This window comes from Schistocerca cancellata, chromosome 2 (assembly GCF_023864275.1).
Source record: "Schistocerca cancellata isolate TAMUIC-IGC-003103 chromosome 2, iqSchCanc2.1, whole genome shotgun sequence".
In the NCBI taxonomy this organism is placed as follows: Eukaryota; Metazoa; Arthropoda; class Insecta; order Orthoptera; family Acrididae; genus Schistocerca; species Schistocerca cancellata.
In genome coordinates this window covers 479,515,946-479,540,353 of record NC_064627.1, presented here as the reverse complement: position 1 = coordinate 479,540,353, position 24,408 = coordinate 479,515,946, and the positions used below count along the sequence as shown (strand labels likewise).

Genomic DNA, 24,408 nt, shown 5'->3' with positions numbered 1-24,408 from the left:
ATTGCTTAAGAAATCTTCGAACCATTCTCACATCTGGAAAATCATTCTCGGATCTTCGTTGACAGTTTGAGTATGGCACTGTGTCAAAAGCATTCCGGAAAACTAGGAATATGCACTCCGCCTGTTGGGTTTCATTCACGGTTTGCACAGTATCGTGCGAGAAACAGGCGAGTTGAGTTTCGCACGAGCGATGCTGTCTCAATTCGATTTGATTTATGGAAAGAAGTTTTTCTCTATGAAGAAAATTTACTGTATACGAACTCAGAATATGCTTTTCGTTACAACTCCTCGTCGTACACAGTATGACAAGTCTTTGTCACCCTACACCACACGAGAAGCCAATGTAGTCCGGCACGTGTGATTATTTTGACTCCGAATCACTGGCCTTCGCGGTCTCTAAACACGCACACCCGGCCAAGTAAGCTGGCACAGCCTTACATCTCGACAACAGGCCGGCTGGGCGAGATTAACTCTGCTCCGTGGTAAGAAAGGCCGACGGAAACCCAAGTTTATACAATGATCGAATCGATGCTCAGGGTCTGTACTTCAATAACTACTGCCGTTTATGTTTCATGATCTCCGTTTTCAGTTACTTTGCCTTATATCTGTCCTCGATCCGCGAAAAACATCTACAATACACTGCTGATGTTGCTCCTGGCGACACTTAATTTTCAGCAGAACCTATATAGAGAAACTACTTTTTAGTGCATGATTTAATTCACGTGACATCATCTGCAGCAAATCCCTGAAATATGCACAGTCCGAAGACATACATCTAATTACTTTTAGCGTTTATTTCCTTTCTTAACTATGAAATTTCGATGCGCTCTTACGTAGTCCGGCATGTCCAATACGTAGCGTGTACTCACCCAGATGTTTGTAATGTTTGTTGTGCGCCTGCAGCAGGATTTTTATTCTGTCAAGAGGGGCAACGGCGGTCTTGGAGCACATACCAGCCACTCCTGCAAAGAAAAACACTACGGTAAAACATATAGTACAAATTAAACTTGCAGCTTCTGAATAACGTTGAACATCAGCTTCCAGACCACATTAAAGTCAGAAAAAAGTAATGGTAACTTTACATACTACACAGTATTAATGTCTTACAAAGAAGTAGTGAAAATATCAACAAAAATAGAAAAAGTAGTAGTTTTGGAAACAACCGTTCCTAAAGGCCAATCTCAGAGTTTCCGTTCGGAGGCCGTACAGTCCAGAATGGGTATGCCAATCAGGCAAAATCGTCGCGAGCAGTGAGGCAATCATCTCACCGACACACCAGCTTGAAGATACCCGTTTGGTAAAACACCGTGTCCTGCGACGTGAACAACTCCGTAACTGCCTGCTGCACATCCTCGTCCGTCAAGAATCGTCGACTCTTCAAGGCCTTTTTTAAGAGACCGAAGGCAGACGACCGCATGGGGAGAGATCAGAATTACGGGGCATCTGCGTTACGGCATTTGCGTTATGGGGACGGGCGTTATTATGAAACAGCAGCATCTCGTGGCGCACAATTCCCAACGATGGTTTTCGGTAGACATACTGCCTTATACGCGTTCTTCCTTCTCCGATGGATGTTTACCGTCTTTGCCCTTGCCTAAAGGTCGACGCTTATACAAGGTGAACAGTAAGAAAACCGAGAAACTACAGGACGGATTCGTGACTGGAAATGGGGAAAAAAAGGCCCCCTGAACATGTGTCCGGAAATGGATCGTTGCTACGGAACAGCACCGACGAATGACAGTTCCTCTGAGCACATGCCGTTTATTTCTTGTGCGTTGCAGTGAGGTGGCGGACTGTGCGTGCACCAGATTTGAAGGACAGGGTTCTACAAGATACTGAGACGAACCCTAGCACAAGCTCTAGGCCAGTGGCCCGCGAACATGTAAGCCAAAGTATGATTGTGTATCCTACATGACAACCACTACTGTTCACCTGCAACACACTAGGCACACACGGCACATGGTCGGAGGAAATGTCGCTCGTCAGCGCCGTCTACCGTGGCAACGATGCATTTTCGGACATATGTTCATACGACCGTTTCTCCTCCATTTGCACTTACGAATCCGCCCTTGCAGTTTGTCGGCTTTATTAATGTTCACCCTGTATACCCACATCGAGTTGCGCTACGTTTCATCCGTATCGATTAATTGATGACAGTATAGTAGGAAATAATCTTACAACGTTTACGTGTTAAGAAGTAATGCGGAAGTGATTGAATATGTATTTTCTAGATGTGACATCTCATCAAATATCCGTACACTTTCTTAAAGATGCCTTGCTTCTACGCTTTCTGCATACGTAATAAGGTGTTTTCCTGCCAGTGTGCACAAGATATTACCAGCTCGACAAGTGAACATACAAACATAACGACCAATATTTGACATCACATGTCTGTACCTGTTTCGTCTCAACGAAGCGACTGAGCTAAAGGCTTAGACAGGCAACTGATACAATTCAAACCAAACATATAAAATTAACCACTAACATTGCTGTTGACAGAAGACAAAAAACATGACAGTTGCAACCGATACATGGGCAACTTTTCAAAATGGAAGTCAAACAACAAAATAGAATAGAATAATACAAAGTTAAACAGTTTACCAAAGAATATGTGTATAAGGTATGATGGATGCATAGTGCGAACAAGAAACACGATGTTCAGAAACTGCAACTAAAACGAAGAAACTATGGACACAAGGGCATGAAAAACGAGTCTTTAATAATAAAGGAAAGTAAATTTCATAGGCATTTGAGGTGGATGTACAAGTTTCTCGAGAAAGTTATCAACGAAAGACTGAGACAAGTAGAAACGATGGAATTGTATCTATGAGAACACACATTATCCTAGTACTTATAGACGGCCGCTGTGACCGAGCGGTTCTGGGCGCTTCAGTCCGGAACCGCGCCGCTGCTACGATCGCAGGTTCGAATCCTGCCTCGGGCATGGATGTGTGTGATGTCCTTACGTTGGTTAGGTTTGAGTAGTTCTAAGTCTAGAGGACTGATGACCTCAGATCTTAAGTTCCATAGTGCTTAGAGCCATTTGAACTAGTATTTATTCTACACTGAAAAATCGTTGGACATATGACGTGCTTATGACAAATTTCCTTCGTTTGGAAACACACTCTGCCGAACCCCTGACCAGGTGAAATTCCGAAGAGATTCAGAAACATCGAGTCCAGCATTGCGAACTGCAACGCTGCAGTTTACGGCTTACACGTTATCAAGGCTACTCAAGAATGTACAACGTGAGGTCGGACAGTTCTACACGTTGGTCAGAAAGCGCGTATTTGGCTGTTTCGAAGCTTCAGTTCACTGCCAGAGTGACATATAGGCGGTTCAGTCTCTGCTGAATAAACTCCCAGTTTTATCAAAATAATTGCCGCCTTTAAAAACATGCCTTCGGGTGTTCTGCCCAGTTCTTGTTTCCATTTATCCGCAACTTTTCGACAACCGACCCATCCGTCTTCTTCAGGGGCTGCGAGTTTTACTGTTGTGTGCTCGCTGCCTCGACACTACCACACTGCATTATTGTTGATCTCACGCCACTATTTATTCCCGACTCTCACTACACCCTTTGATGGTATTTTGTTTTTCAGATCTCGCGCCGATATTTCCGTGATTCGTGAAACGCGTATTCTTTGAGGGCTTTCCAACTGTGGGGGCTATGATGGCCGACAAAATTTTAATAAGTTGAGTGCCAGACTCCAAGTGGGATTTAAAATGAAACCTCCGTCACTGTTTATTAGGTTTTCTGATATCCTTATTTCGATAAGCTCCTTAGTTATGCTGTCCCAGTATCTGACGTTTGCACCATGATACTGGTCTCTACGAATTTCATTTAATTATATTATATTGGAGGCACTGCTCGGCGGCAGCTGATTTGCTTGCTTGTTTTAGTCGCGTACGTTGCTGATGTTCCTTTGCATCTCTCCTCGACTGTTCTGACTGTCTTATCTCATGTAAGACAAGTCACTTTCTCACGGAATGCGAAGCACACCCGACTTTCGGAGACCTACATCGTCTTTAATAATGCAAAGGACACTTCTTGTACTAGTTGAAGGGAGCGAAATACACTGAATGCCATGTTGACGTAGGAGTCTATCTATCTTTCTCAGTTTCAAACTCTGAGTATCCAATCCCCTCGTAACATTATTCGTATGTGTTTTAATTCTTCGCTGAGGATCTCTCTGTCTGAAAAGTGTCAGAGCCCTGTGGACCAGAGTCTCCTGCACCGATTTTCTTTGTGACAGATGGTGATGGCATAAGGTGTGGAAATAGGAGTCAGTGCGTGAAGGTTTTCCGTCTACATTCTGATCCAGGATCCATCCGTTCTTCTCTTAACCAGGTGAGGATGTGGTGCAAAAAGGGTACAAGAATGTGGAGGGTCATATTGACTCTGTTTCTCATTTATGTTTTTTAAGTGTGTAATGGCACTTGCAAAAATCGATGGGAGTTAAATTTGTGAATTATTTATTAATTAAGGGATTTTCGTAAAAATAAACGCCATTAAGCGTACAAATGCTTCATTACTAAATTATTACATAAAGTCTACAAAACAGTCATTTTAACAGCTCTTAACGTTACTTTTTTTTTAATCTACAAAACCATACATTCTCATAAGTAATTTGGATTTTTTGCTAATTATTTACGAGATAAATTTTCTTTGAACACAAAATGAACAATAAACTTTTGACATGAGCTGTTAATCATCTCTTGCCATAGCACATTGTTGGCAGAATCGAACAATGTGTTCTTGACAAACGTACTTATGACCACCTTCACAAACATAAGTGGGGACACTCTTGACGTCTTTTTCGTACAGCGGCAGTCGATTCTTGTGTAGATTCTCCACTAAATTCACTGATTCTCTTACCCAGAGTGCTTGGCAGTTGAGGTATTTCTCGTCTGGCACTCAAATGTTCACTGACGAGCACACAGCCTAGAGTTTTTATGAAATTACGATGCTTTTGGTTTTTAGTGTCATTTGATCGCTGAACAATAGCAGCATTTATGCTGGCCATGTTCATTATTGCGTAGAAGACAGTCTGAGGCCTTTTTTTTTTTTTAAGTTACGGATTACATCATAAGTTGCTGACAGGTTATCTGCAATGTCAATTCCACCTTTCGTAGAATTATAAAACATGTTTATCTCTGGTTTCTTTTTATATACTGTTGATTCATCAATTTCAGCACTGTGGTGCTGTCAATCAATTCCAAGCCGAATGATTGCTTGCATAAGAGTCAGTGGTGGGCCAATGCGTTATTGACTTGCTCAATTTGTGAAGCTCTTTCTCTTGAATAAATCATCATTTTTTTCTGAAATTGTATTTTTTTTTCTCTGTACATGCACATCACATCTATCGATTTCCGTCCCATTCGGGCAAGTGCTTCGTGGTGCGTCTTTCTCTTTTTGTCTTAGAGTGTATAAATAGAACCTACAAACTCTGACCTGTATCTCTACATCTCGAACCATCACCGTCCGTCACAAAGATATTCGGTGCTAAGGACTCTAGTCCAACGAGCTCTAACACTTTCACACAAGGGGAGCCACTCCAAAGAATGTTGGGTATTTATATCATCAAACTGAAAGGGCGATGGAGTCAAATTCAAAAACGCCTGAGAATGAGGCTGAGAAAGGGACCGAGAAAGAGAAGCCAAAAATCGCCTCCTTACCTGATGTTGACCCAACATCCGGAAAGATTGGTTGATTCATGCCGAAACATGGCATCCAGTGATTTTGTTCCCTCCAGCTAAGGTAATGTTAAAGACGATCTGGGTCTCGAAAATCCGGGTGCGAATTTGGCATGTCTTTAGTGGAGATGACTATTGAAATAGTCGGGGAAGAGGCTAGGAATATCAGTGACATACCCGACTGAAACAACCAAGCAAATCAGCTGCCTCTGATATAATCACGAAATGAAATAGGATGCGATCAGTATGTGACCACAAACGTCAGGTTTCTCGGACAACATAACTAAGGTGTTTATCAAGACTGAGATGTCAGAAAACTTAATAAAAGGGGACGGCAGTTTTAATTTCAATAACGCTTGGGGTCCGGCACTCAGTTTATTAAAATCTCGTCGGCCATAACGTCCACCAGAGTCGGAAACCACAGACATTTTGCGTTCCGTGAGAGTTCTGAAAAATAAAAGAGCATCAGAGGCCGTAGTGAGCACCAGGAGTCGAAATCTGCTATAAATAGTAGCGTGAGACCAACAATAGTTCACAGTCTGGTTGGCGACGAGGCAGCGAGAACACGCAACAGCCAAACTCGGAGCACGTGAAGAGGTCGGCTGTGTCGGTCGTCGAAATATTGTTCATAAAATGAAAATAACAGCAACCCGGCTGAACACTCGGAAGATCACTGTTAATCAATCGCATCGAGAAAACCTGAGAGATCACAACTGTCGTCTTTAATTTTCAAGGAAACGGGAAACAGTAATACCATTCAAGTGCAGCCTGTCATCTATCTGAAGTTTTATCTGCCAAAACTAAGTACAAAATACTGCGACGAATTTACTTCCCTTATATTCGCCGGTCATATAACATTTTATCCTTGTTTCATTTTCACAAAATTCAAGCAGTAGAAGCAGGACATTAGTAAGGTTTTATTCACCTATACAGACGCCAGACTGAGTGGGGATACTAACACTCATAAATTTTTCCCATGCTCAACCTTTTTAGGGTTCCGTATGCAAAAACGGAACCCTTAGAGGATCGCTTTGTTGTTTGTCTGTCTTTCCGTCCGTCCGACTGTTAAGAACCCTTTTTTTCTCAGAAACATGGAGACATATAACGTTCAAATTTATGTCAAATACGAAAAAGGTCCACGATCACTTGGAGGTGTAAAAATTTTAGGTTTCTAAGTCACTTCAGTCAAAAGATAAAGGCATTTATGTCACACACTTTGATAGTAGAAAAGTCGCCCATGTATAAGTTGCTTTCCTTATGGAATTATGCGAGAAGCAAGGTTTCACATTACAAGTAATGTAACAAATGCGAAAATAATTAATATGTAATTGTATCACGCGAAAAAAATATTTTTCTTGTTTTTATCCTTCTGGCCGTTAGTCTGTCCGCTTTTAAGACCCTTTTTCTTTGGAACAGTTTGTTGTATTAAGTTCAATTTTATGTCACACTCTAAGGCCTATGGTCCCTTGGAGGTGTAAAAAATTTAAGCTTCTACATCAATGGAATCAAAATATACGGCCATCTAGGTCTCATATTTTGATACTCGAAAACTGACTCATCAAAACCTATAGGGTACTTCCCCTTGACCTGGAGTCATGAAATTCGGCAAGACACAGGATTTCACACTACAAATAAAGTAATAAATCTGAAACTTGTTAAACTGTAATTATATCACAAAAAATATATATTGCCATTTGAGCATACAATGCATTCACCATCCATCAAAAGTATAATAGACGAACATTACTGCATGTAAACACAAAACATAAATTGTAGACATGTGCTACTAAGTAAATAAAAAATGTTTTATTAAATCTTCTCTCTCTACATACACAAACTTAAATCACCTGCTCGCTTCTTTTTGTATATCCGGGCTTGTCTTCGGAAATCCTGTACAGATTTTAATACAGTCTTTTACTTCTTGAGACTAATATCTTGCCAGTATCGACAACAAACAAAAACTGTTGAGAGCCTCCATTCCAGGATGGACAAACTTTAACTTTGTACGGAACTCTCCGTGCGCGAGTCCTAATTACAATTGGTCAATTTTTTTAATAGGAGGATAAGTAAACTTTTAAGTGTCATGGCTCCCTTTTGAAGAAAAAAATTATGGACTGTAATAATACAGTATTAAGATGCACTAAATCCAACACTAACCAACCACCCACCGAGGAAACAGTGAGCTGAATATTTTAAGTGTCGTAATTTAGTATATCCTAAGAACTTTTCTCAAAACAATTGATGGATTTTAATATATGACAAGATAACAGATAAAATGATTTTACCGATGACAAACCACGTATTGGTGTCAGCATTGCCAGAAACTCTGAAGAATTCCCCCTATGTATCTGCACGGAGAATCGCCGCAGCAATTTCGTTTTTAGAAATGGCATTGATGATAAACATTACAATTGTAAATACACCACCACCACCACCACCACCATAATCATCATCATCATAAACAGCGGCAACTGTTTGGAAAGAATAATATCCGATTTCAAGTGAACTTTCGCAAAGTGAAGATACCTCAACTGTCAAAGCATAGAACAACCTGCTACTGATTCCGATAATGTTCTAAGCAGATCATGCAAGAAAGACTTATATAGGAAACGCAAGATTCTTGGTACACGTTTAGCTGGACTAATTAATCCGAGGCTGCCTTGATATGTACGTATTGAGAAACGTATTTTCCGTGGATTACGACGCACATACACACATCAAAAAAAGTTTTGCATCTCCTAGGTTCCGAGAGTTCCGGAACCTGTTCAGAAAAGTAGAATAGATACCAACATAAACGTCATTTCCGCCCTTTTTATTGCTCATGAAAACCATACGTTGCATGATGTACCACCATACAGCGAGACCTTCAGAGGTGGTGGTCCAGATAGCTGTACACACCAGTACCTCTAATACCCAGTGGCATGTCCTCTTGTATTGATGCATGCCTGTATTCGTCGTGGCATACTATCCACAAGTTCATCAAGGCACTGTTTGTCCAGATTGTCCAATTCCTCAACGGCGATTCGGCGTAGATCCCTCAGAATGGTGGTGGATCACGTCGTCCATAAACAGCCCTTTTCAATCTATCCCAGGCATGTTCAATAGGAGCCGGCCGCGGTGGTCTAGCGGTTCTGGCACTACAGTCCGGAACCGCGGGACTGCTACGGTCGCAGGTTCGAATCCTGCCTCGGGCATGGGTGTGTGTGATGTCCTTAGATTAGTTAGGTTTAAGTAGTTCTAGGGGACTTATGACCTAAGATGTTGAGTGCCATAATGCTCAGAGCCATTTGAACCATTTTTTTTTTTTTTTTTTTGTTCAGTAGGATTCATGTCTGGACAAGATGCTGGCTACTCTAGTCGAGCGATGTCGTTATCCTGAAGGATGTCATTCAGAAGATGTGCACGCTGGGGGTGCGAATTATCGTCCATGAAGACGAATGCCTCACCAATATGCTGCCGATATGGTTGCCCTATCGGCCGGGGGATGGCACTCACGTATCGTACAACCGTTACAGCGCCTTCCATGACCACCAGCGGCGTACTTCGGCCTCACATAATGACACCCCAAAAGAACAGGGAACCACCTCCTTGCAGCACTCGCTGGGCAGTGTGTCCAAAGTGCCCAGCCTGACCGAGTTGTCTCCAAACACGTCTCCGACGACTGCCTGGTTGAAGGTATATGCGACACTCATCGGTGAAGAGAACGTGATGCCAGTCCTGAGCGATCCATTCGGCATATTGTTGGGCCCATCTGTACCGCGCTGCATGGTGACGTGGTTGCAAAGATGCACCTTGCCATGGGCGTCGGGAGTCAAACTGCGCATAATGCAGCTTATTGCGCACAGTTTGAGTCGTAACACGACGTCCTGTGGCTGCACGAAAAGCATTATTCAACATGGTGGCGTTGCTGTAAGTGTTCCTCCGAGCCATAATCCGTAGGTAGCGGTCATCCACTGCAGTAGTAGCCCTTGGGCGGCCTGAGCAAGGCATGTCATCTACAGTTCCTGTCTCTCTGCATCTACTCCATGTCCGAACAACATCGCTTTGGTTCACTGCGAGACGCCTGGACACTTCCCTTGTTGAGAGCTCTTCCTGGCACAAGGTAACAACGCGGAAGCGATCGAACCGCGGCATTGACCGTCTAGGCAGGGGTGAACTACAGACAACACGAGCCGTGTACCTCCTTCCTGGTGGAATGACTGGAACTGATCGGCTGTCGGACCCCCTCCGTCTAACAGGCGCTGCTCATGCATGATTGTTTACATCTTTGGGCGGATTTAGTGACATCTCTGAACAGTCAAAGGGACTGTACTTGCCATACAATATCCACAGTCAACGTCTATCTTCAGGAGTTCTGGGAAACGGGGTGACGCAAAACATTTTTTGATGTGTGTATAATACAAAGCAAGATCGTTCCACTTGGCAAGGAACATTACTCACAACTGAGAGGGACCGTTGTGCACAATACTATTGCAGACCAAGTGATACAAGACCTCGCTGAACTCTCCATACAATAGCTTTCCGCGGCCCAATGAGAATGAAACTCCCAATTTGCGGCGACTGACATTTGACATGCAGTGCATCATCATGCATAACATTGTTCCACAGCCAGGAATATCGTTCATATAGCATGATTATTTCTGGTAACACGATTAGTTTAAGTAGATCAGATGCCAGTGTGCGACAGAAACAAGAAACATTAAACTTTTAGGTGACTAACAACTCAATAGCTTCTCCTAAACAATGCTGTACGACTTTGTCTTTTGCTAAAACTGAACCAATGGTCAAATGGACTTCCGTCATATGGCCAGAACCGGAGTAATTGACAAAGCAAATGTGTACGAACCTGTGAAGGTAGGAGGGCACCGCAGGTGGATTCCATCCAATATATGTGATTAATTAGTTACTACGCGTAACGCTATTGAACCTTGGGATATTTAGGTATGCAGTAACTGCAAGTTTATTAATACTGCTAAATCAATTCTCACAAACGGCAAGAAGTACACGTTTCAAAAAATACTATTTCGATAGTAACGCCTCGTACCACAACTGTAGTTCCCAATTTTTGTATTTTTTTTCTAAAATGTTATTGTATCTAAGTTTGTCAGTTATTCTTAAGATGGTTCTTTGTGACATTACTAGCATGCTGAATTAAATAAAAAGAACTGCTTGCTACACTAATATTAGATATTTACTGTAATCTTTCACACGACAACACACAAACAAGCAGCAATATGTTAAGACCATGCTTTGGAAAGAATGATACCTTAGAGTGTTTACGGCGTTTTTATATCGCGACCCTAGGATATTTTACGAACAGCCTAATGATAAGTTACTGGTATTTCTTCTCCGTTATTCATTTAGTCCATAAATAGGTCATTTAGTTGTAATCTTCGCAGTGGGTGGTGAAAGGCCATGTTAAATGTCAGGGCAGTGCCGGCCAGTCCATGCAAAACACAAGCATAGGTGCGAGTAGTCTTTTGTGCTTCTGTGGGTTATGCTACTTTCGTGACCCACACTATACTGAAACAGTCTTATCGACAGAATCATCTACAACACTTGAATCATTAACGACTGAACAACCAGATCTGGGCGTATCGCTATCGTTAGCTCACAGCACACTGCTGTGTTGAATATTTGGAAAAATCTGCCGTATATCGTAATATTTCTGCTAATTTACATTTGCTTCTACTTCTCTCCAGAACATACAAAACTTGATATCAGCTGAAGATATCATGGCTACTCCGCAAGTCACACTTAAATGCCTGGCAGAGGGTTCAACGAACCACCTTCACACTAATTCTCTTTTATTTCACTCTCGAACAGCGCACACAAAAAAGAACACCTACATCTTTCCGTGCGAGCTCGAGATTTCCCTTATTTTATTATGATGATAATTTCTCTCTATGGAGGTCGACGTCAATAAAATATTTTCGCATTCGGAGGAGAGAGTTGGTGATTGAAATTTCATAAGAAGATCCCGTCGCAACGAAAAACGTTTGTGTTTTAATTATTTCCACCGCAAAACCTGTATCATGTTCGTGACACTCTATCCCCAATTTATCAGTAAAACTAAAATTCCTGCCCTTCTTTGAACGTCCTAAATGTCCTCCGTTAATTCTCTCTGGTAAGGAGCTCACACCGCGCAACAGTACTCCGAATGAGGACGGACAAGCGTAGTTCGGCAGTTCTTTAGCAGATTTGTTGCATCTTCTAAGTGTTTTGCCAATAAACTCAATCTTTGGTTCTCCTTCCCCACTACGTGTTCTTTCCAATTTAAGTTGTTCTTAATTGTAATTCCTGGCCATTTAGTTAAATTTACGGTCTTTAGATTTGATTGATTTATCCTGTAACTCACGTTTAACTGATTCCTTTTACCATTCACGTGAATGACCTCACACTTTTCACAATTTAGGGTCAACTTTTCGCACCATACGGTTATCTTATCTAAATCGTTTTGCAATAGGTTTTTATCTTCTAATGGCTTTACTAAACGATATACAGCATCATCTGCTAACAATCTACGACGGCTGCTCAGATTGTCTCCTAAATTGTTTATCAAGATAAGGAACAGCAGAGGCGTATAACTATAATACCACGTAGGGGTACGCCAGAAATGACTTATGTTTTACCCGATGATTTTCCGTAAATTACTACAAACTGTGACGTCTCTAACAGGATGTCACCAATCCAGTCTCATAACTGAGACGATAACTCATAAGCACGCAATTCGATTACAAGCCGCTTATGAAGTACGGTGTCAGAGGCGTTCTGGAAATCTAGAAATACGGAATTGAAATCCCTTGTTGATAGCACTCAACACTTCGTGTAAGTAAAGAGCTAGTTCTGTGTCACAAGCGCGATGTTTTCTAAATCCGTATTGATTGTGTGTCAATACTCAATAGACCGTTCTCTTCGATGAAATTCACAATGTTCGAGCGCAATGTATGTTCCAAAATCCTGCTGTATATCGACGTTAATGATATGGGCCTCCCAAAAATGTAACAGGATCCCTACGCTTTTACATGAGCAGTTATAGGTACATTTTCTTTTAGTTAATTTTAAATGCCCTTCGTTTATTACTAAATGTTGTTGGTCTCACTTTTGGATACCTGCTGAACCCACTATCCCTATAACAGTCTAACATTCCTTTCACTTCCGCGAAAGATGCTTGTTGTTGTGAACAGAATTTCAATAAATGCTACAATAGTCGAAATAATCGTTTTGTTTACATCGTCAATAAGCGGGTATCCAAAAGTGAGACCAACAACATACAGTAATAAACGAAGGGCATTTCGAATTAATGAGTAGCTTCTGTGTAATTAACAAAACCATAGCCAGCGTTGTTTATTCAAAGCATTTCGATATCACATTCTATGCATTTCATTTTTAACTTCCGGATGATATTTTTTTGTAACTGCTGATAACTATTGTAATTGTAATTGGCGAATTTTCTGTGTGTAACAATGTATTGAATGTTATAAAAGATACACGAAGAGTGTAAGAGGGGGAGTAAAGGTGGGCGCACGATGTAAGATTTCGACGAGGACTCTGTGACATAATAAATAGCACACCTGAAACAAAAACTGCCTTTACACGAGTATAGAACTATGCAGTTCACGGCACGTTTTCATTAAAAAAAATCCAGGAATCAGCATCTGCAGCGAAGCCTCAACAGCATAAAGAGCAATATAAGTTAACGACGTTAATTATTATTATTCTGAAGATACTGAGTTACACACGCCAAATTACAAGAATTTTACTTACAGCTGCCATTAACGTTACGAAAAGGCAATTAACTTTCCGTTTATTCTCTTTTTGGGACAACATTTCTTTTATTCCAAGCGTTGCAGTTACGTCGCACTTCCACTCTTCAGCACCTTTCTTTTTTCCTTCGCTTTCCTCACAACGAGGAATAAGGAGTGAGGGCGGAAGGAAGCAGAATATGTATATTTAAACCTGCTGTGAATAATTCAACAAACTAACTTCCTAGCCAACTCATTAGTACTGCAGGCCAAATCGAGCGCTATCTCAGAGGATGCTGAGCTGTCGAAGTGAAAATACGGGCGCTATCAGCTCCCAGTTGGAATGGGGCCGCGATATTTACGTAGAAGCCACAAGAGGCACTTTCACGTCTGGCTTCCCAACTGACTCTTGCGGCATCCTGGTAGCACAAACAATCCACTCCCAGCCTTGTGGCCAGGGAACCACACCCTTATAGTCTTCCATTGCCAATAGCAGTATCCACACGCTGTTTTGTCACATTATCACCATCACCAACCATTTGACATCCACTTCCCGATAATTTCTCGTCTCGACGTTTCTATGCATTAGGGACACTGATTATACGTATCCAGGTTGCTCCCGCTTGTTTTACAATGCCATCCACCAGCCTTCCATTAGGTCGTCGTTTCTAGTTTTTAAATCCGACAAATAATTTACTTGGCCCATCTACCATCCATTCGCTTAGCTACATGTCCCGTCCACTTAATTTCATTTTAATTACAGTTATAATCAATCATTCCACTCTTGTCTGTTCTCTGATCCATTACTTGTTTTTCCATGTTTTCTAGTAATTTATAAGCATCTTTCGAATGCTTACTTAGGCACTCTCAGCGTTTCAACGATTTTCTAATTAAAAGTAAATTTCTCAACGTAGTAACTCATACCTAGCAATACTGTTGTTGTTGCTGTTGTCTTCAGTCCGAAGACTGATTTGATGCAGCTCTCCGTGCTAATCTATCCTGTGCAAACCTCTTCGTCTTTGCGTACGTACCGCGTCCTATATGCATTTGAACCTATATTCAAGCCTTGTTCTCCCTCTGCAATTTTTACCCCCCTCACTTCCATCCAACGTCAAATTAACAATTACTTGACGCCTCAGAATGTGTCCTATCAGCCAATGCCTTCTTTTAGACACGTTATCCCACCAATTTTTCTTTTCTCCCGAATTCGATTAAGTACCTCCTCGTAAGTTATACCTATCTACCTGTCTAATCTCCAGCATTCCTCTAAAGCACTGCAGTTCAAAAGCTTCTTTTCTCTTCTTGTCTGAACTTCTTATTGTCCATGTTTCACTTCCATAGAAGACTGTATTCCAGACAAATACCTTCAGGAAAGACTTCCTAATACTTAAATTTATATCAAAAGTTAACAAATCTCTCTTTTTCAGAAATTAGCAGCCTCCATTTTATATCCTCTTTGCTTTGTCCATCGTCAGCTATTTCACTACCCATGTAGCAAAGCTCACCTAATATTTTTAATATCTCATTTTGTTTGAAAGTTGCTTGCAGGCACTTCAGTATTGTATTTATCCATCGACACTTGGAGATTTGTACACGGTGACTGCCCATGGCATACACACATCAAGAGCCACTCCGCCAGCTGGTTCATTACAAGAAATTGTTTCTTTAGGCAGCGATAATAACATCCAGACTGCCCTCAGAGATCGCTGTGGGAACCCACTCGCGACTGCCAGGCGTTTAAATCTTCATCGACTTCAACCTAGCGTTTGACCGTGCCAATCGTGCATTCCTCAACGCAGTGATGGACTGGATCACGAAGGTGATTATGTGGCTCCTTCAAGGGGCAACGTCCAGGCTTCTTAACAATGGCAGACTGAAAAAACCTACACGGATCGAACGCTCACTAGGGCAAAGCTGCCCACCGTCGACCGTGCTTTATGCCATTGCAATGAAGCCACTCATATGCGGGTTACGGCGACGCTTGACGGGTATTCCACTACGGAACACCGTGTTCCGCTGACGAGCTGACGCTGAAGACGTGGACCTCGTCGTACTTCAGCGGCCGACCTTCAAGCTACGATGCTGTGGATTACCCGTTGCAGTGCAGGGGCAGGAGCAGGGAGCGCTATGAACGTCGCAAAAACATGCGCCGTGAAGCGATGGACACCCTTCGCTGTCTCGGATTGGTGTATATCCGAGTCATTCGCCGCACCTCGGCGATCAATTTTCGGGCGCTACTGCAACGCATCCAGGCAAACGTACAGAATCACCACCGTGCCCGCTGAATATGTGCCAGAGTCACCTTCGTCAGTACCTATCTGGCAGCCCGGATACCCTAAATCGCGCAGATTATGCCCATCGCTGCGTTAACGGCGGCCATACTATAGGTGGCTTTCAGGTTTTTATATGTTCCGGACACGTCTTCAATGTCCAGTATGATTCCCTCACTTTACCGAAGCGGGATGGTGGCCTCGATCTGGTTAACGTGAGAGCTAGGACCACAGCAATTTACACCGATATTATGCTCCAGTTATGGAAAAGCCAAAATAATAGACTAGTTTCACTAGAATGTTGACCACCGGTTTCGCACGCCTGCCGACGTCTTTGGCACATATCCCACCTCCGATATCACACATCAGTTGGTTCTTTTTGGAATACAGCTACATATGCACCGAGCTCCTCAGGTCCAGGAAGATGACCACCCACGACATCTACCGCCTTCTCCGACCACGCCCACCCCGAAACCCCGTCGAAAAACGTCACCCCCAGTTGTTAAGTCCCATAGTGCTTAGAGCCATTTGAACCAATTCGCTGGTTAGTTCGCGAAAGTGGCCCGATAATGTCGATGTCTGCGCAGAGAATCGTGTTGTGCTTGGAGACATGTCCAGAAGTCTGCCAGTTCGACGATGTCGTCCCAGGAGAGATAGTTGATATCCATGCCACTGATTCGGATGATGGCGTGCCACTTAAATGACGGAAAGTAGGTCGAGTAAGGGTATGTCAGCATGGAAGGAGAGACCTGATGTGCGGCTACTCGCTGGTCGAAAGCTACGATCTTCTGTACAAAGATCCAGACAGCTGTTGCTGTCCCAAACTCAAAACGGAGTAAATCTGTATCTTCGACATAGCACTTGAGCACAGGGGTGAGTCCACCAGCGCGACGCAGTGCAGTTTCTGTCTTGTAGTATATTTGCTATTGACGAGAAGGTACCACGTCGCGGTAGTGTCAGTGATGCGGTGTGGTGTGGTTGATGGATCGTTTTCCAAACTGTAGGCAACGTATACGTCAAATTTTTGTAGGTGCCCTTCGATTTTATCAGAAGTTGCACCACGATACATTTTGACAAAATTACACTTCTTACTTGGTTTAAGTTCGTGCTGACTGCGCTTTAATTTACTGTATATGCGTGTAACCATAGGACTGTCGTATCCCTTTGTTTCCACAGTCTGCTTCAATATCTCGAGCTCCGTATCTAAATCGTACTGTGCCAAAGACAGTCGTATCATTCTGAACAACTTAGATTGAAAATAGGCCTCCTTATACCGCTTAAGATGGTACGATTTTGCATGAATTACAGTTCCGTGAATATCGGTTTTCTGAAGATGCCGAACTTGTCTCCCATTCGCTTTTGAAATGGTTAAGTCAAGATAACTGAGGATATTATTGTTCTGTTTCTAAAGTAAACTGTCTTTTAGAGAGCACGGTACACATTTTCGTCGCCACCTGCTTCATGTCTTCCTCATTCTCATGAAATAAGCGTCATTGGCATACTTCTTATAGCACTATACTACTTTACTATTTGCATGGATAACTGCCCGTGTGTCACAATAACCTCTTTAACTGCACAAACATTTACAGGAATCGAGTAATGCTTTTACAATTTTTCTGTTATTTGTTACTTGTTCCATGTGTCATCGTAACTGATGATATCTATTGTCTACCCGACATATTTCTATTTTGTATTCTTCATTCTGTTATTCATTTCGATTGTTCATCTTACCATGTTTTCATTACATCTCAGCGTCTTACAATTTGATATCTGGACGAAATACAACGCATGTAGTGAAGGACAGTCTCAACTCTTATTACACAGTTTCACAACCGCCTAAGGTTGCTCGTGTAGATGCTTACGTAAGGGTAACATTATTTTTAATATGACCTGTTACACGAACTGACATAACAATGTGCTAATGCTCCATTTTCGCAGTAAAATCATCTCCCCCTTTAAATCTTAAAAGCGGAGGGAACATAGACGTCGTTCGTGTTAGAACTCCAAATGACGATCGATCGCAGTCTGTTTGCTTTGCCTGATTGCTGTAGGCTGTATTTGCTTCGCTGTTTGAGTGCTCTCGTTCCCCGGCCTGGTTTACGAGAGTTCGGCCACGTGTCACATGGCCGTATGGCACTGGAAATTTCCGACATACGCTGAGATTCGCGTTAGTACGGACGAATGAAATGATACCATACACTGTCTTTTTTTATAAGGAGGCTACCAAGAAACTTCAAAAACAGAAACTCCAATAACTGGCGAAATGCGCGTTTGAAAGAAAGGAAGATTCTGTCGACAAGAAGGTCATTACGGACATGGAATACGGTAGGGAAGAACAGCACGAGGAAGGAAATCAGCTGTGTCTGATTATAATAACTTACCCGGATTTTTTCTTTAGAAATTTAAGGAAGCGATGGAAAACCTAACTCTTTATGAACGTATGCGGATTTGGACCTTCCTCCTTCACACTGAGTGCAGTACCGTAACTATTGCGTCACCTTGACCAGTCACGCGGATACAGAAAAGTTGCCACACTACGAGAATTATTCTGAAGATTATTCTGCCGACTATTACTAAAACCCTGCATTGTGAAAATATTTCACGAGTATAAAGGAAGAGAACCTCTGACGAATATATTCTGAGATACCTGGCCAAGTCTTATTTTCCTTGTTTTCGTTCATTGCAGATCGTAATAATAACATACTTTTGCATCATCTGCAGTCCCATATAGTGCATTCCGATCTCTTGTTATAGTTGAATCCCCATAGTTTTCAGTTTTACAATGTCTGAATTGTTATATAGTTCTTCATAGTAGGAGAGACTCACGGACGCACGCTTGTTTATGGCTATAGTACAAATTTACCGCTGTCCAGAAACAATAAGAAGCTATATTAGCCATGATCGGAAGGCTTCATGCTACTTTCCTGGACTAGAGGGTCGTCTTTTTCATGCGCCTGTTGAGTAAAAATACTTCTGGTGTATCCAGTGTTCCCTGGAAATGCTGATGGCGCTGCGCCTTCTGATTATATATATATATATATATATATATATATATATATATATATATATATATATATATATATATATATATATATATATATATATATATATATAGCGTTGTATCCAGTGTTCCCTGGAAATGCTGATGGCGCTGCGCCTTCTGATTATATATATATATATATATATATATATATATATATATATAGCGTAGAATGTTTATGCATTATGATGGTGATGAGTGGAGAGTTTTAGGTTCTTAGGTGTCTAGTAGGCAGAAGAAGTAACAGGCTATACGGCTGCCCTCTTATGCTTTAGCAACAGATATGAAGTACTGACGACTATTGAGACAGCATCTGTGCTAGGAGGAAGCGCCTCGTCTTTGGGCCTGTGGACGACTTTCGTTCCAAATTCGAAACAGCACAGAGGTGGGTAAATGTAGCAGTACATAACACCATCGCCGCGTGGAGTGGCCGCGCGGTTTGAGGCGTCATGTCACGGACTGCGCGGCCCCTCCCGCCGGAGGTTCGAGTCCTCCCTCGGGCATGTGTGTGTGTGTGTGTGTGTGTGTGTGTGTGTGTGTGTGTGTTGTTCTTAGCAACAGTTTAAGTAGTGTGTGTAAGTTTAGGGACCGATGACCTAAGCAGTTTGGTCCCTTAGGAATTCACACATATTTGAACAACACCATGTAGCATAACCAGCACCATTCTAGGCAATGTAAGCAACCGCCGTCCCCGTAGAGACGTTAGCTGGGGGCATAAAATTTGTTGCAGCAATAGACCACGCAGAGCAGATCTCGAAGTGGCTCGCGCTAAAAGCTCTTCTCTTTCCCAAAGGCAATGTCTTCGTCGAGAATGACTTCATCACGAAGTATGCAACGTGAACTCGCGGCTCATCAACAACAGTCAGTCGCGGCTTCTCCGTGCAACAGAGACGACTGGTGCGGATACTGCTGTCCCCAACATGATACCCAAAAGCAGGCCGTCACCCAGACGCACTTCACGTAGCGCTTGTGAAGCGTATTAACGGAGCGACTACCTACAACCCGCTATCCTCTGACTATACATTCGTTATTTTTTACCTTTATGTCGACGGGACGCTACCCCAACGACGACACTTCGTCTCACAGCGCACCAGCTGGGACCAGTACAGGACACAGACGGAGATCGCTATGGTCACTGCCTCTCAACGGAAGAAGTCGGCAGAGACATGAGCTTCCGACATTTTGTCGAGCAAGTCCCCGAAGCTACGCGACTTGCAGCTCCACCTCCCACGTGAGTTCCAACAGACCAATCACAGACTCTTTACAGTCACTGGAAGCCATAACAGAAAAACAGTATTTTGTCAGTGACAAGTTAACTTGTCAGTCGCAAACTAAGCAGCTGCCGAATCAATTGTCAGGAAATCCAGGTCGTAGTCATTGAACACCAATGGCAACCTTAAGGTAGGACGATGACTCCGCTTGGAAGGCCACAAAGACCTTCCTTTGACACAGGTACAGGATTGTCAGCAAGTCGTCAGCGAGCCTGTTGCATAATGAAATGCTGTGGTAGACATTTTTGAGGCAAATTTTATGCCTTTTGAAGAGCCTATGGATCAAGACTACACTGCACTCGTTGTAAACAGGCTTCTTGTCTTCTTGACAGCACACCTCTATGTTGAAGAGGACACCGTTGACGGGATTAGCCCAGATGAGGTTACGCGACACCTCTGATGGCCCAACGTTAGAAAACCACGAAGGAATGCCCTTCTACGCCACTTGCCACCATTGATCATATTGCAGCAACGTTTAATCAGGTCCTTCACTCAGGTACCTAACCAGAAGACTGGAAGGAGGTGGAGGTCTTCAGATGGCATTACTTACGCCGTCGTCTACAAGCTGTTGAGACATAATGCTGCTCCCAAGGAAACAGTTCACTTCCAACATCACCACATGACAATGGATCAACTGCTCCAATTTCGAGGCACTGGATGCAACTGAATGATGGAGTATTTTAGAGCCATACTCCCACACGTGTCAACAGTATTTGACTTATTTTGGCACAAGCAGCTTCAGTACAAGCTTCTAGAGAAGGGAGTCCTCTTTCTACATATATTCCTCCTCCAGTCATACATCGCTGGAGCAGAAGGGAAGTCTTCGGAACAGCGCATGTGTGCCGACCTATCTCAGGAACCCATCCTTGAAAACTTCTGTACACATTATACACAGCAGACACTACCAGGACGGTCCCTAAGTCCAGATGGCCCCACATGCCGACAACACAGCATACTAAAGTTGTAGCGTGAGTGCCGTCCATCCATAGCACTAACTGCAACAAGCTGTCGAGGATTCGTTATGGTGGCCCACCAGATGGCACCTGAAATCCAACAGCAAAAAGACATACTCCACTGCTCCAATTTCGAGGCACTGGATGCAACTGAATGATGGAGTATTTTAGAGCCATACTCCCACACGTGTCATTGATTGCATTGATGGCCAATGCAGCAGCACTACCACTGGCTACCATCCAGAGAATGGAAAACCTTGGGGCATCTCAGTCAATACCTGGGCATTAACAGTGATCGCAGCTTAACCTGGAATCAACATACTGAGAACCTCCTCCACACAGTCTAAGGAAGGATATGGTTTCCATACTTATCCCTAAATTGTCAGACCACGCCTCTCCCACAGCAGAGCTTCGCTACCTACATGAAGCTTGTGCTTTAAATAGTTGAAATGCACAACGCAGACGCATACGCAAGCGCACACGCACACGTATTGGTCGTCTACAGAGACTTCAGAACTGTGCCCTCCGCTTAGCCCTACACCTGTGACAACACTTTCGACTGGGGGTCTTCAATGGATAAGTGAGTTACCGCTCCTTTGCGAGAGAGACACAATATATATAAATGACCTAGTAGATAGTGTCGGAAGTTCCATGCGGCTTTTCGCGGATGATGCTGTAGTATACAGAGAAGTTGCAGCATTAGAAAATTGTAGCGAAATGCAGGAAGATCTGCAGCGGATAGGCACTTGGTGCAAGGGAGTGGCAACTGACCCTTAACATAGACAAATGTAATGTATTGAGAATACATAGAAAGAAGGATCCTTTATTGTATGATTATATGATAGCGGAACAAACACTGGTAGCAGTTACTTCTGTAAAATATCTGGGAGTATGCGTGCGGAACGATTTGAAGTGGAATGATCATATAAAATTAATTGTTGGTAAGGCGGGTACCAGGTTGAGATTCATTGGGAGAGTCCTTAGAAAATGTAGTCCATCAACAAAGGAGGTGGCTTACAAAACACTCGTTCGACCTATACTTGAGTATTGCTCATCAGTGTGGGATCCGCACCAGATCGGGTTGACGGAGGAGATAGAGAAGATCCAAAGAAGAGCGGCGCGTTTCGTCACAGGGTTATTTGGTAACCGTGATAGCGTTACGGAGATGTTTAACAAACTCAAGTGGCAGACTCTGCAAGAGAGGCGCTCTGCATCGCGGTGTAGCTTGCTCGCCAGGTTTCGAGAGGGTGCGTTTCTGGATGAGGTATCGAATATATTGCTTCCCCCTACTTATACCTCCCGAGGAGATCACGAATGTAAAATTAGGGAGATTAGAGCGCGCACAGAGGCTTTCAGACAGTCGTTCTTCCCGCGAACCATACGCGACTGGAACAGGAAAGGGAGGTAATGACAGTGGCACGTAAAGTGCCCTCCGCCACACACCGTTGGGTGGCTTGCGGAGTATAAATGTAGATGTAGATGTAGACCTCCCTTTTCTAACAGAAGACTGCGTAGCCTAGCAACCCCTAAGTGCGTACACTAGGCAGAGAATGAACTCACCAAGTTGGCCACACCTGCTGAGCAATTGAGAAGCTGCTGGTATGAGAGGACATCAATACAATACTTCAGGAACTCACCAAGAACGATCAGAGCCATAGAACATCAATGTACACCAGCCTGGAGCAAAAATCGACGTGTTGGTCCTCTACCATGGCACAGGACGAGAAGAAGTCCTGCCACACGCAGTGAAACGGAGTATTCATAGAGAGACGTGGACCACCCACATCAGAGAGAAGAACATTCGTCGTTACACATCAGAAAGACAAAATGTTAAAAACAAGAACGTCAGTGGTGCGGTGCCAGAGAGTCCGCATATTAATTATTTGGAACAGTAAGCTGGCTGAAATCAGAAGTAAACAGTAGCGAAGTCTTAAAATTTCAATTGGAATTTGTACTGGTTATTAAAATAGCAACACCAGGGAGGATAGCAAGTAACAAAATTTTGTTTATTGTATGTGTACATTACAATAGAAAGAACACACGATTAAATTTGTAGGTGATTTGGGATGTACAGATGGCAAAATATAGTAAATAGACGTGCCAAATTAACAACAATGGTTCTAACATGGCTGGTTCGAACCGAGCCTGGATGACAGTCCAGGTACGATATCCTAGGCTCCTTCAGCTCTGGTATAGAGTTCAATTGCTGTGGCTGGCGAGTGCAGTAATAGCGCTCTCTTGGCAACGAATACCAGATGTTTTCTTTCAGTGGGTGACAGACATGGCGAATGTGCTGGAAGAGGCAACAGTCTAATATCCAGTGTATTGCGATAGATTAGGCAGCATGAGCAACATGTGGTGTTGTGCTATCTTGTTGGAAGGAAACGTCACGGAGATATGACAACCAACAGCCTGTACGCGTCACAATTGTGGTCAACTGTCCAAAGTAACGATTATGTGTACCAATCGTGATAGTGTTTGGCAGAACGATGGCTTGTCCAGAGATGACCATCGACCTTGTGTAAGGAGAAACGGGATTCCTCCATGCAGGCGACATGTTCCCATTGATCCACAGTGCAGTCCCAATGTTCCTTTACCCCCTGCAATCGTAACTGACGATGTCGTTGGTTAAAATAGGTACACATAGGGGTTTGTCTGTTACAGATACCCATGTTGACCAATGTGCGCTGAACGATCGGCTCTAAAAGACTTGTACCTGCACCAGCATTGCAATGTGTCGTCAAATCTGTCAAAGATCGCCACCTATTCTGCTCTAGAAAGCAGACAAGCCTCCAACCTCCCGGAACCGCGCGACTGCTAAGGTCGCAGGTTCGAATCCTGCTTCGGGCATGGATGTATGTGATGTCCTTAGGTTAGTTAGGTTTAAGTAGTTCTAAGTTCTACAGGACTGATGACCTCAGATGTTAAGTCCCATAGTGCTCAGAGCCGTTTGAACCATTTGAACCTCCAACCTCCATCATTCTGTTACGAGACGTGGACCCCATCACTCTGTCTCCTACATCGAATGTGAACGTGCTTGAACCATGCGAACAGCTGACCAGAATCTCCATTTGCAAGGTCCTAATTTGCAGACGCCAGACCAGAACAATATGTTTCCTCACAAGAATGATTCACCATGCAACTGTGCTCCACTAATATACTTTTCTTGCCGTATCACGCGCCTACAGCACCACTAGGCTGCATTAAATCTCGCAGGGGAGTGGTCATAATGTTTTGGCTTTTAAGTATACAAGCCTCTGTATTCATTCCCACGATCCCTATGCGAGGTATTGATGGCAACAGTAGACTACTCACACAGTCTTCATCTAGTACAGATGTTCTAAATTTATTCAAGAGAGCTTCATGGGGAACTACATCAACTTTCTTCCAATGATTCCAATCTCAGTTATCCATGCTCTCAAGATTTTTGTATGG

General features: G+C 43.1%; 1 protein-coding gene across 1 annotated transcript in view; it reads right to left on the bottom strand.

Annotated features, from left to right (window-relative positions):
- LOC126162001 (graves disease carrier protein-like) overlaps positions 1-24,408 on the bottom strand; it is a 174,526-nt gene that overhangs the window by 127,808 nt on the left and 22,310 nt on the right. The window contains exon 2 of the mRNA XM_049918222.1: positions 870-962. Within this exon, the coding sequence (XP_049774179.1) occupies positions 870-962 (93 nt within the window). The remainder of the gene's footprint in view (positions 1-869; positions 963-24,408) is intronic.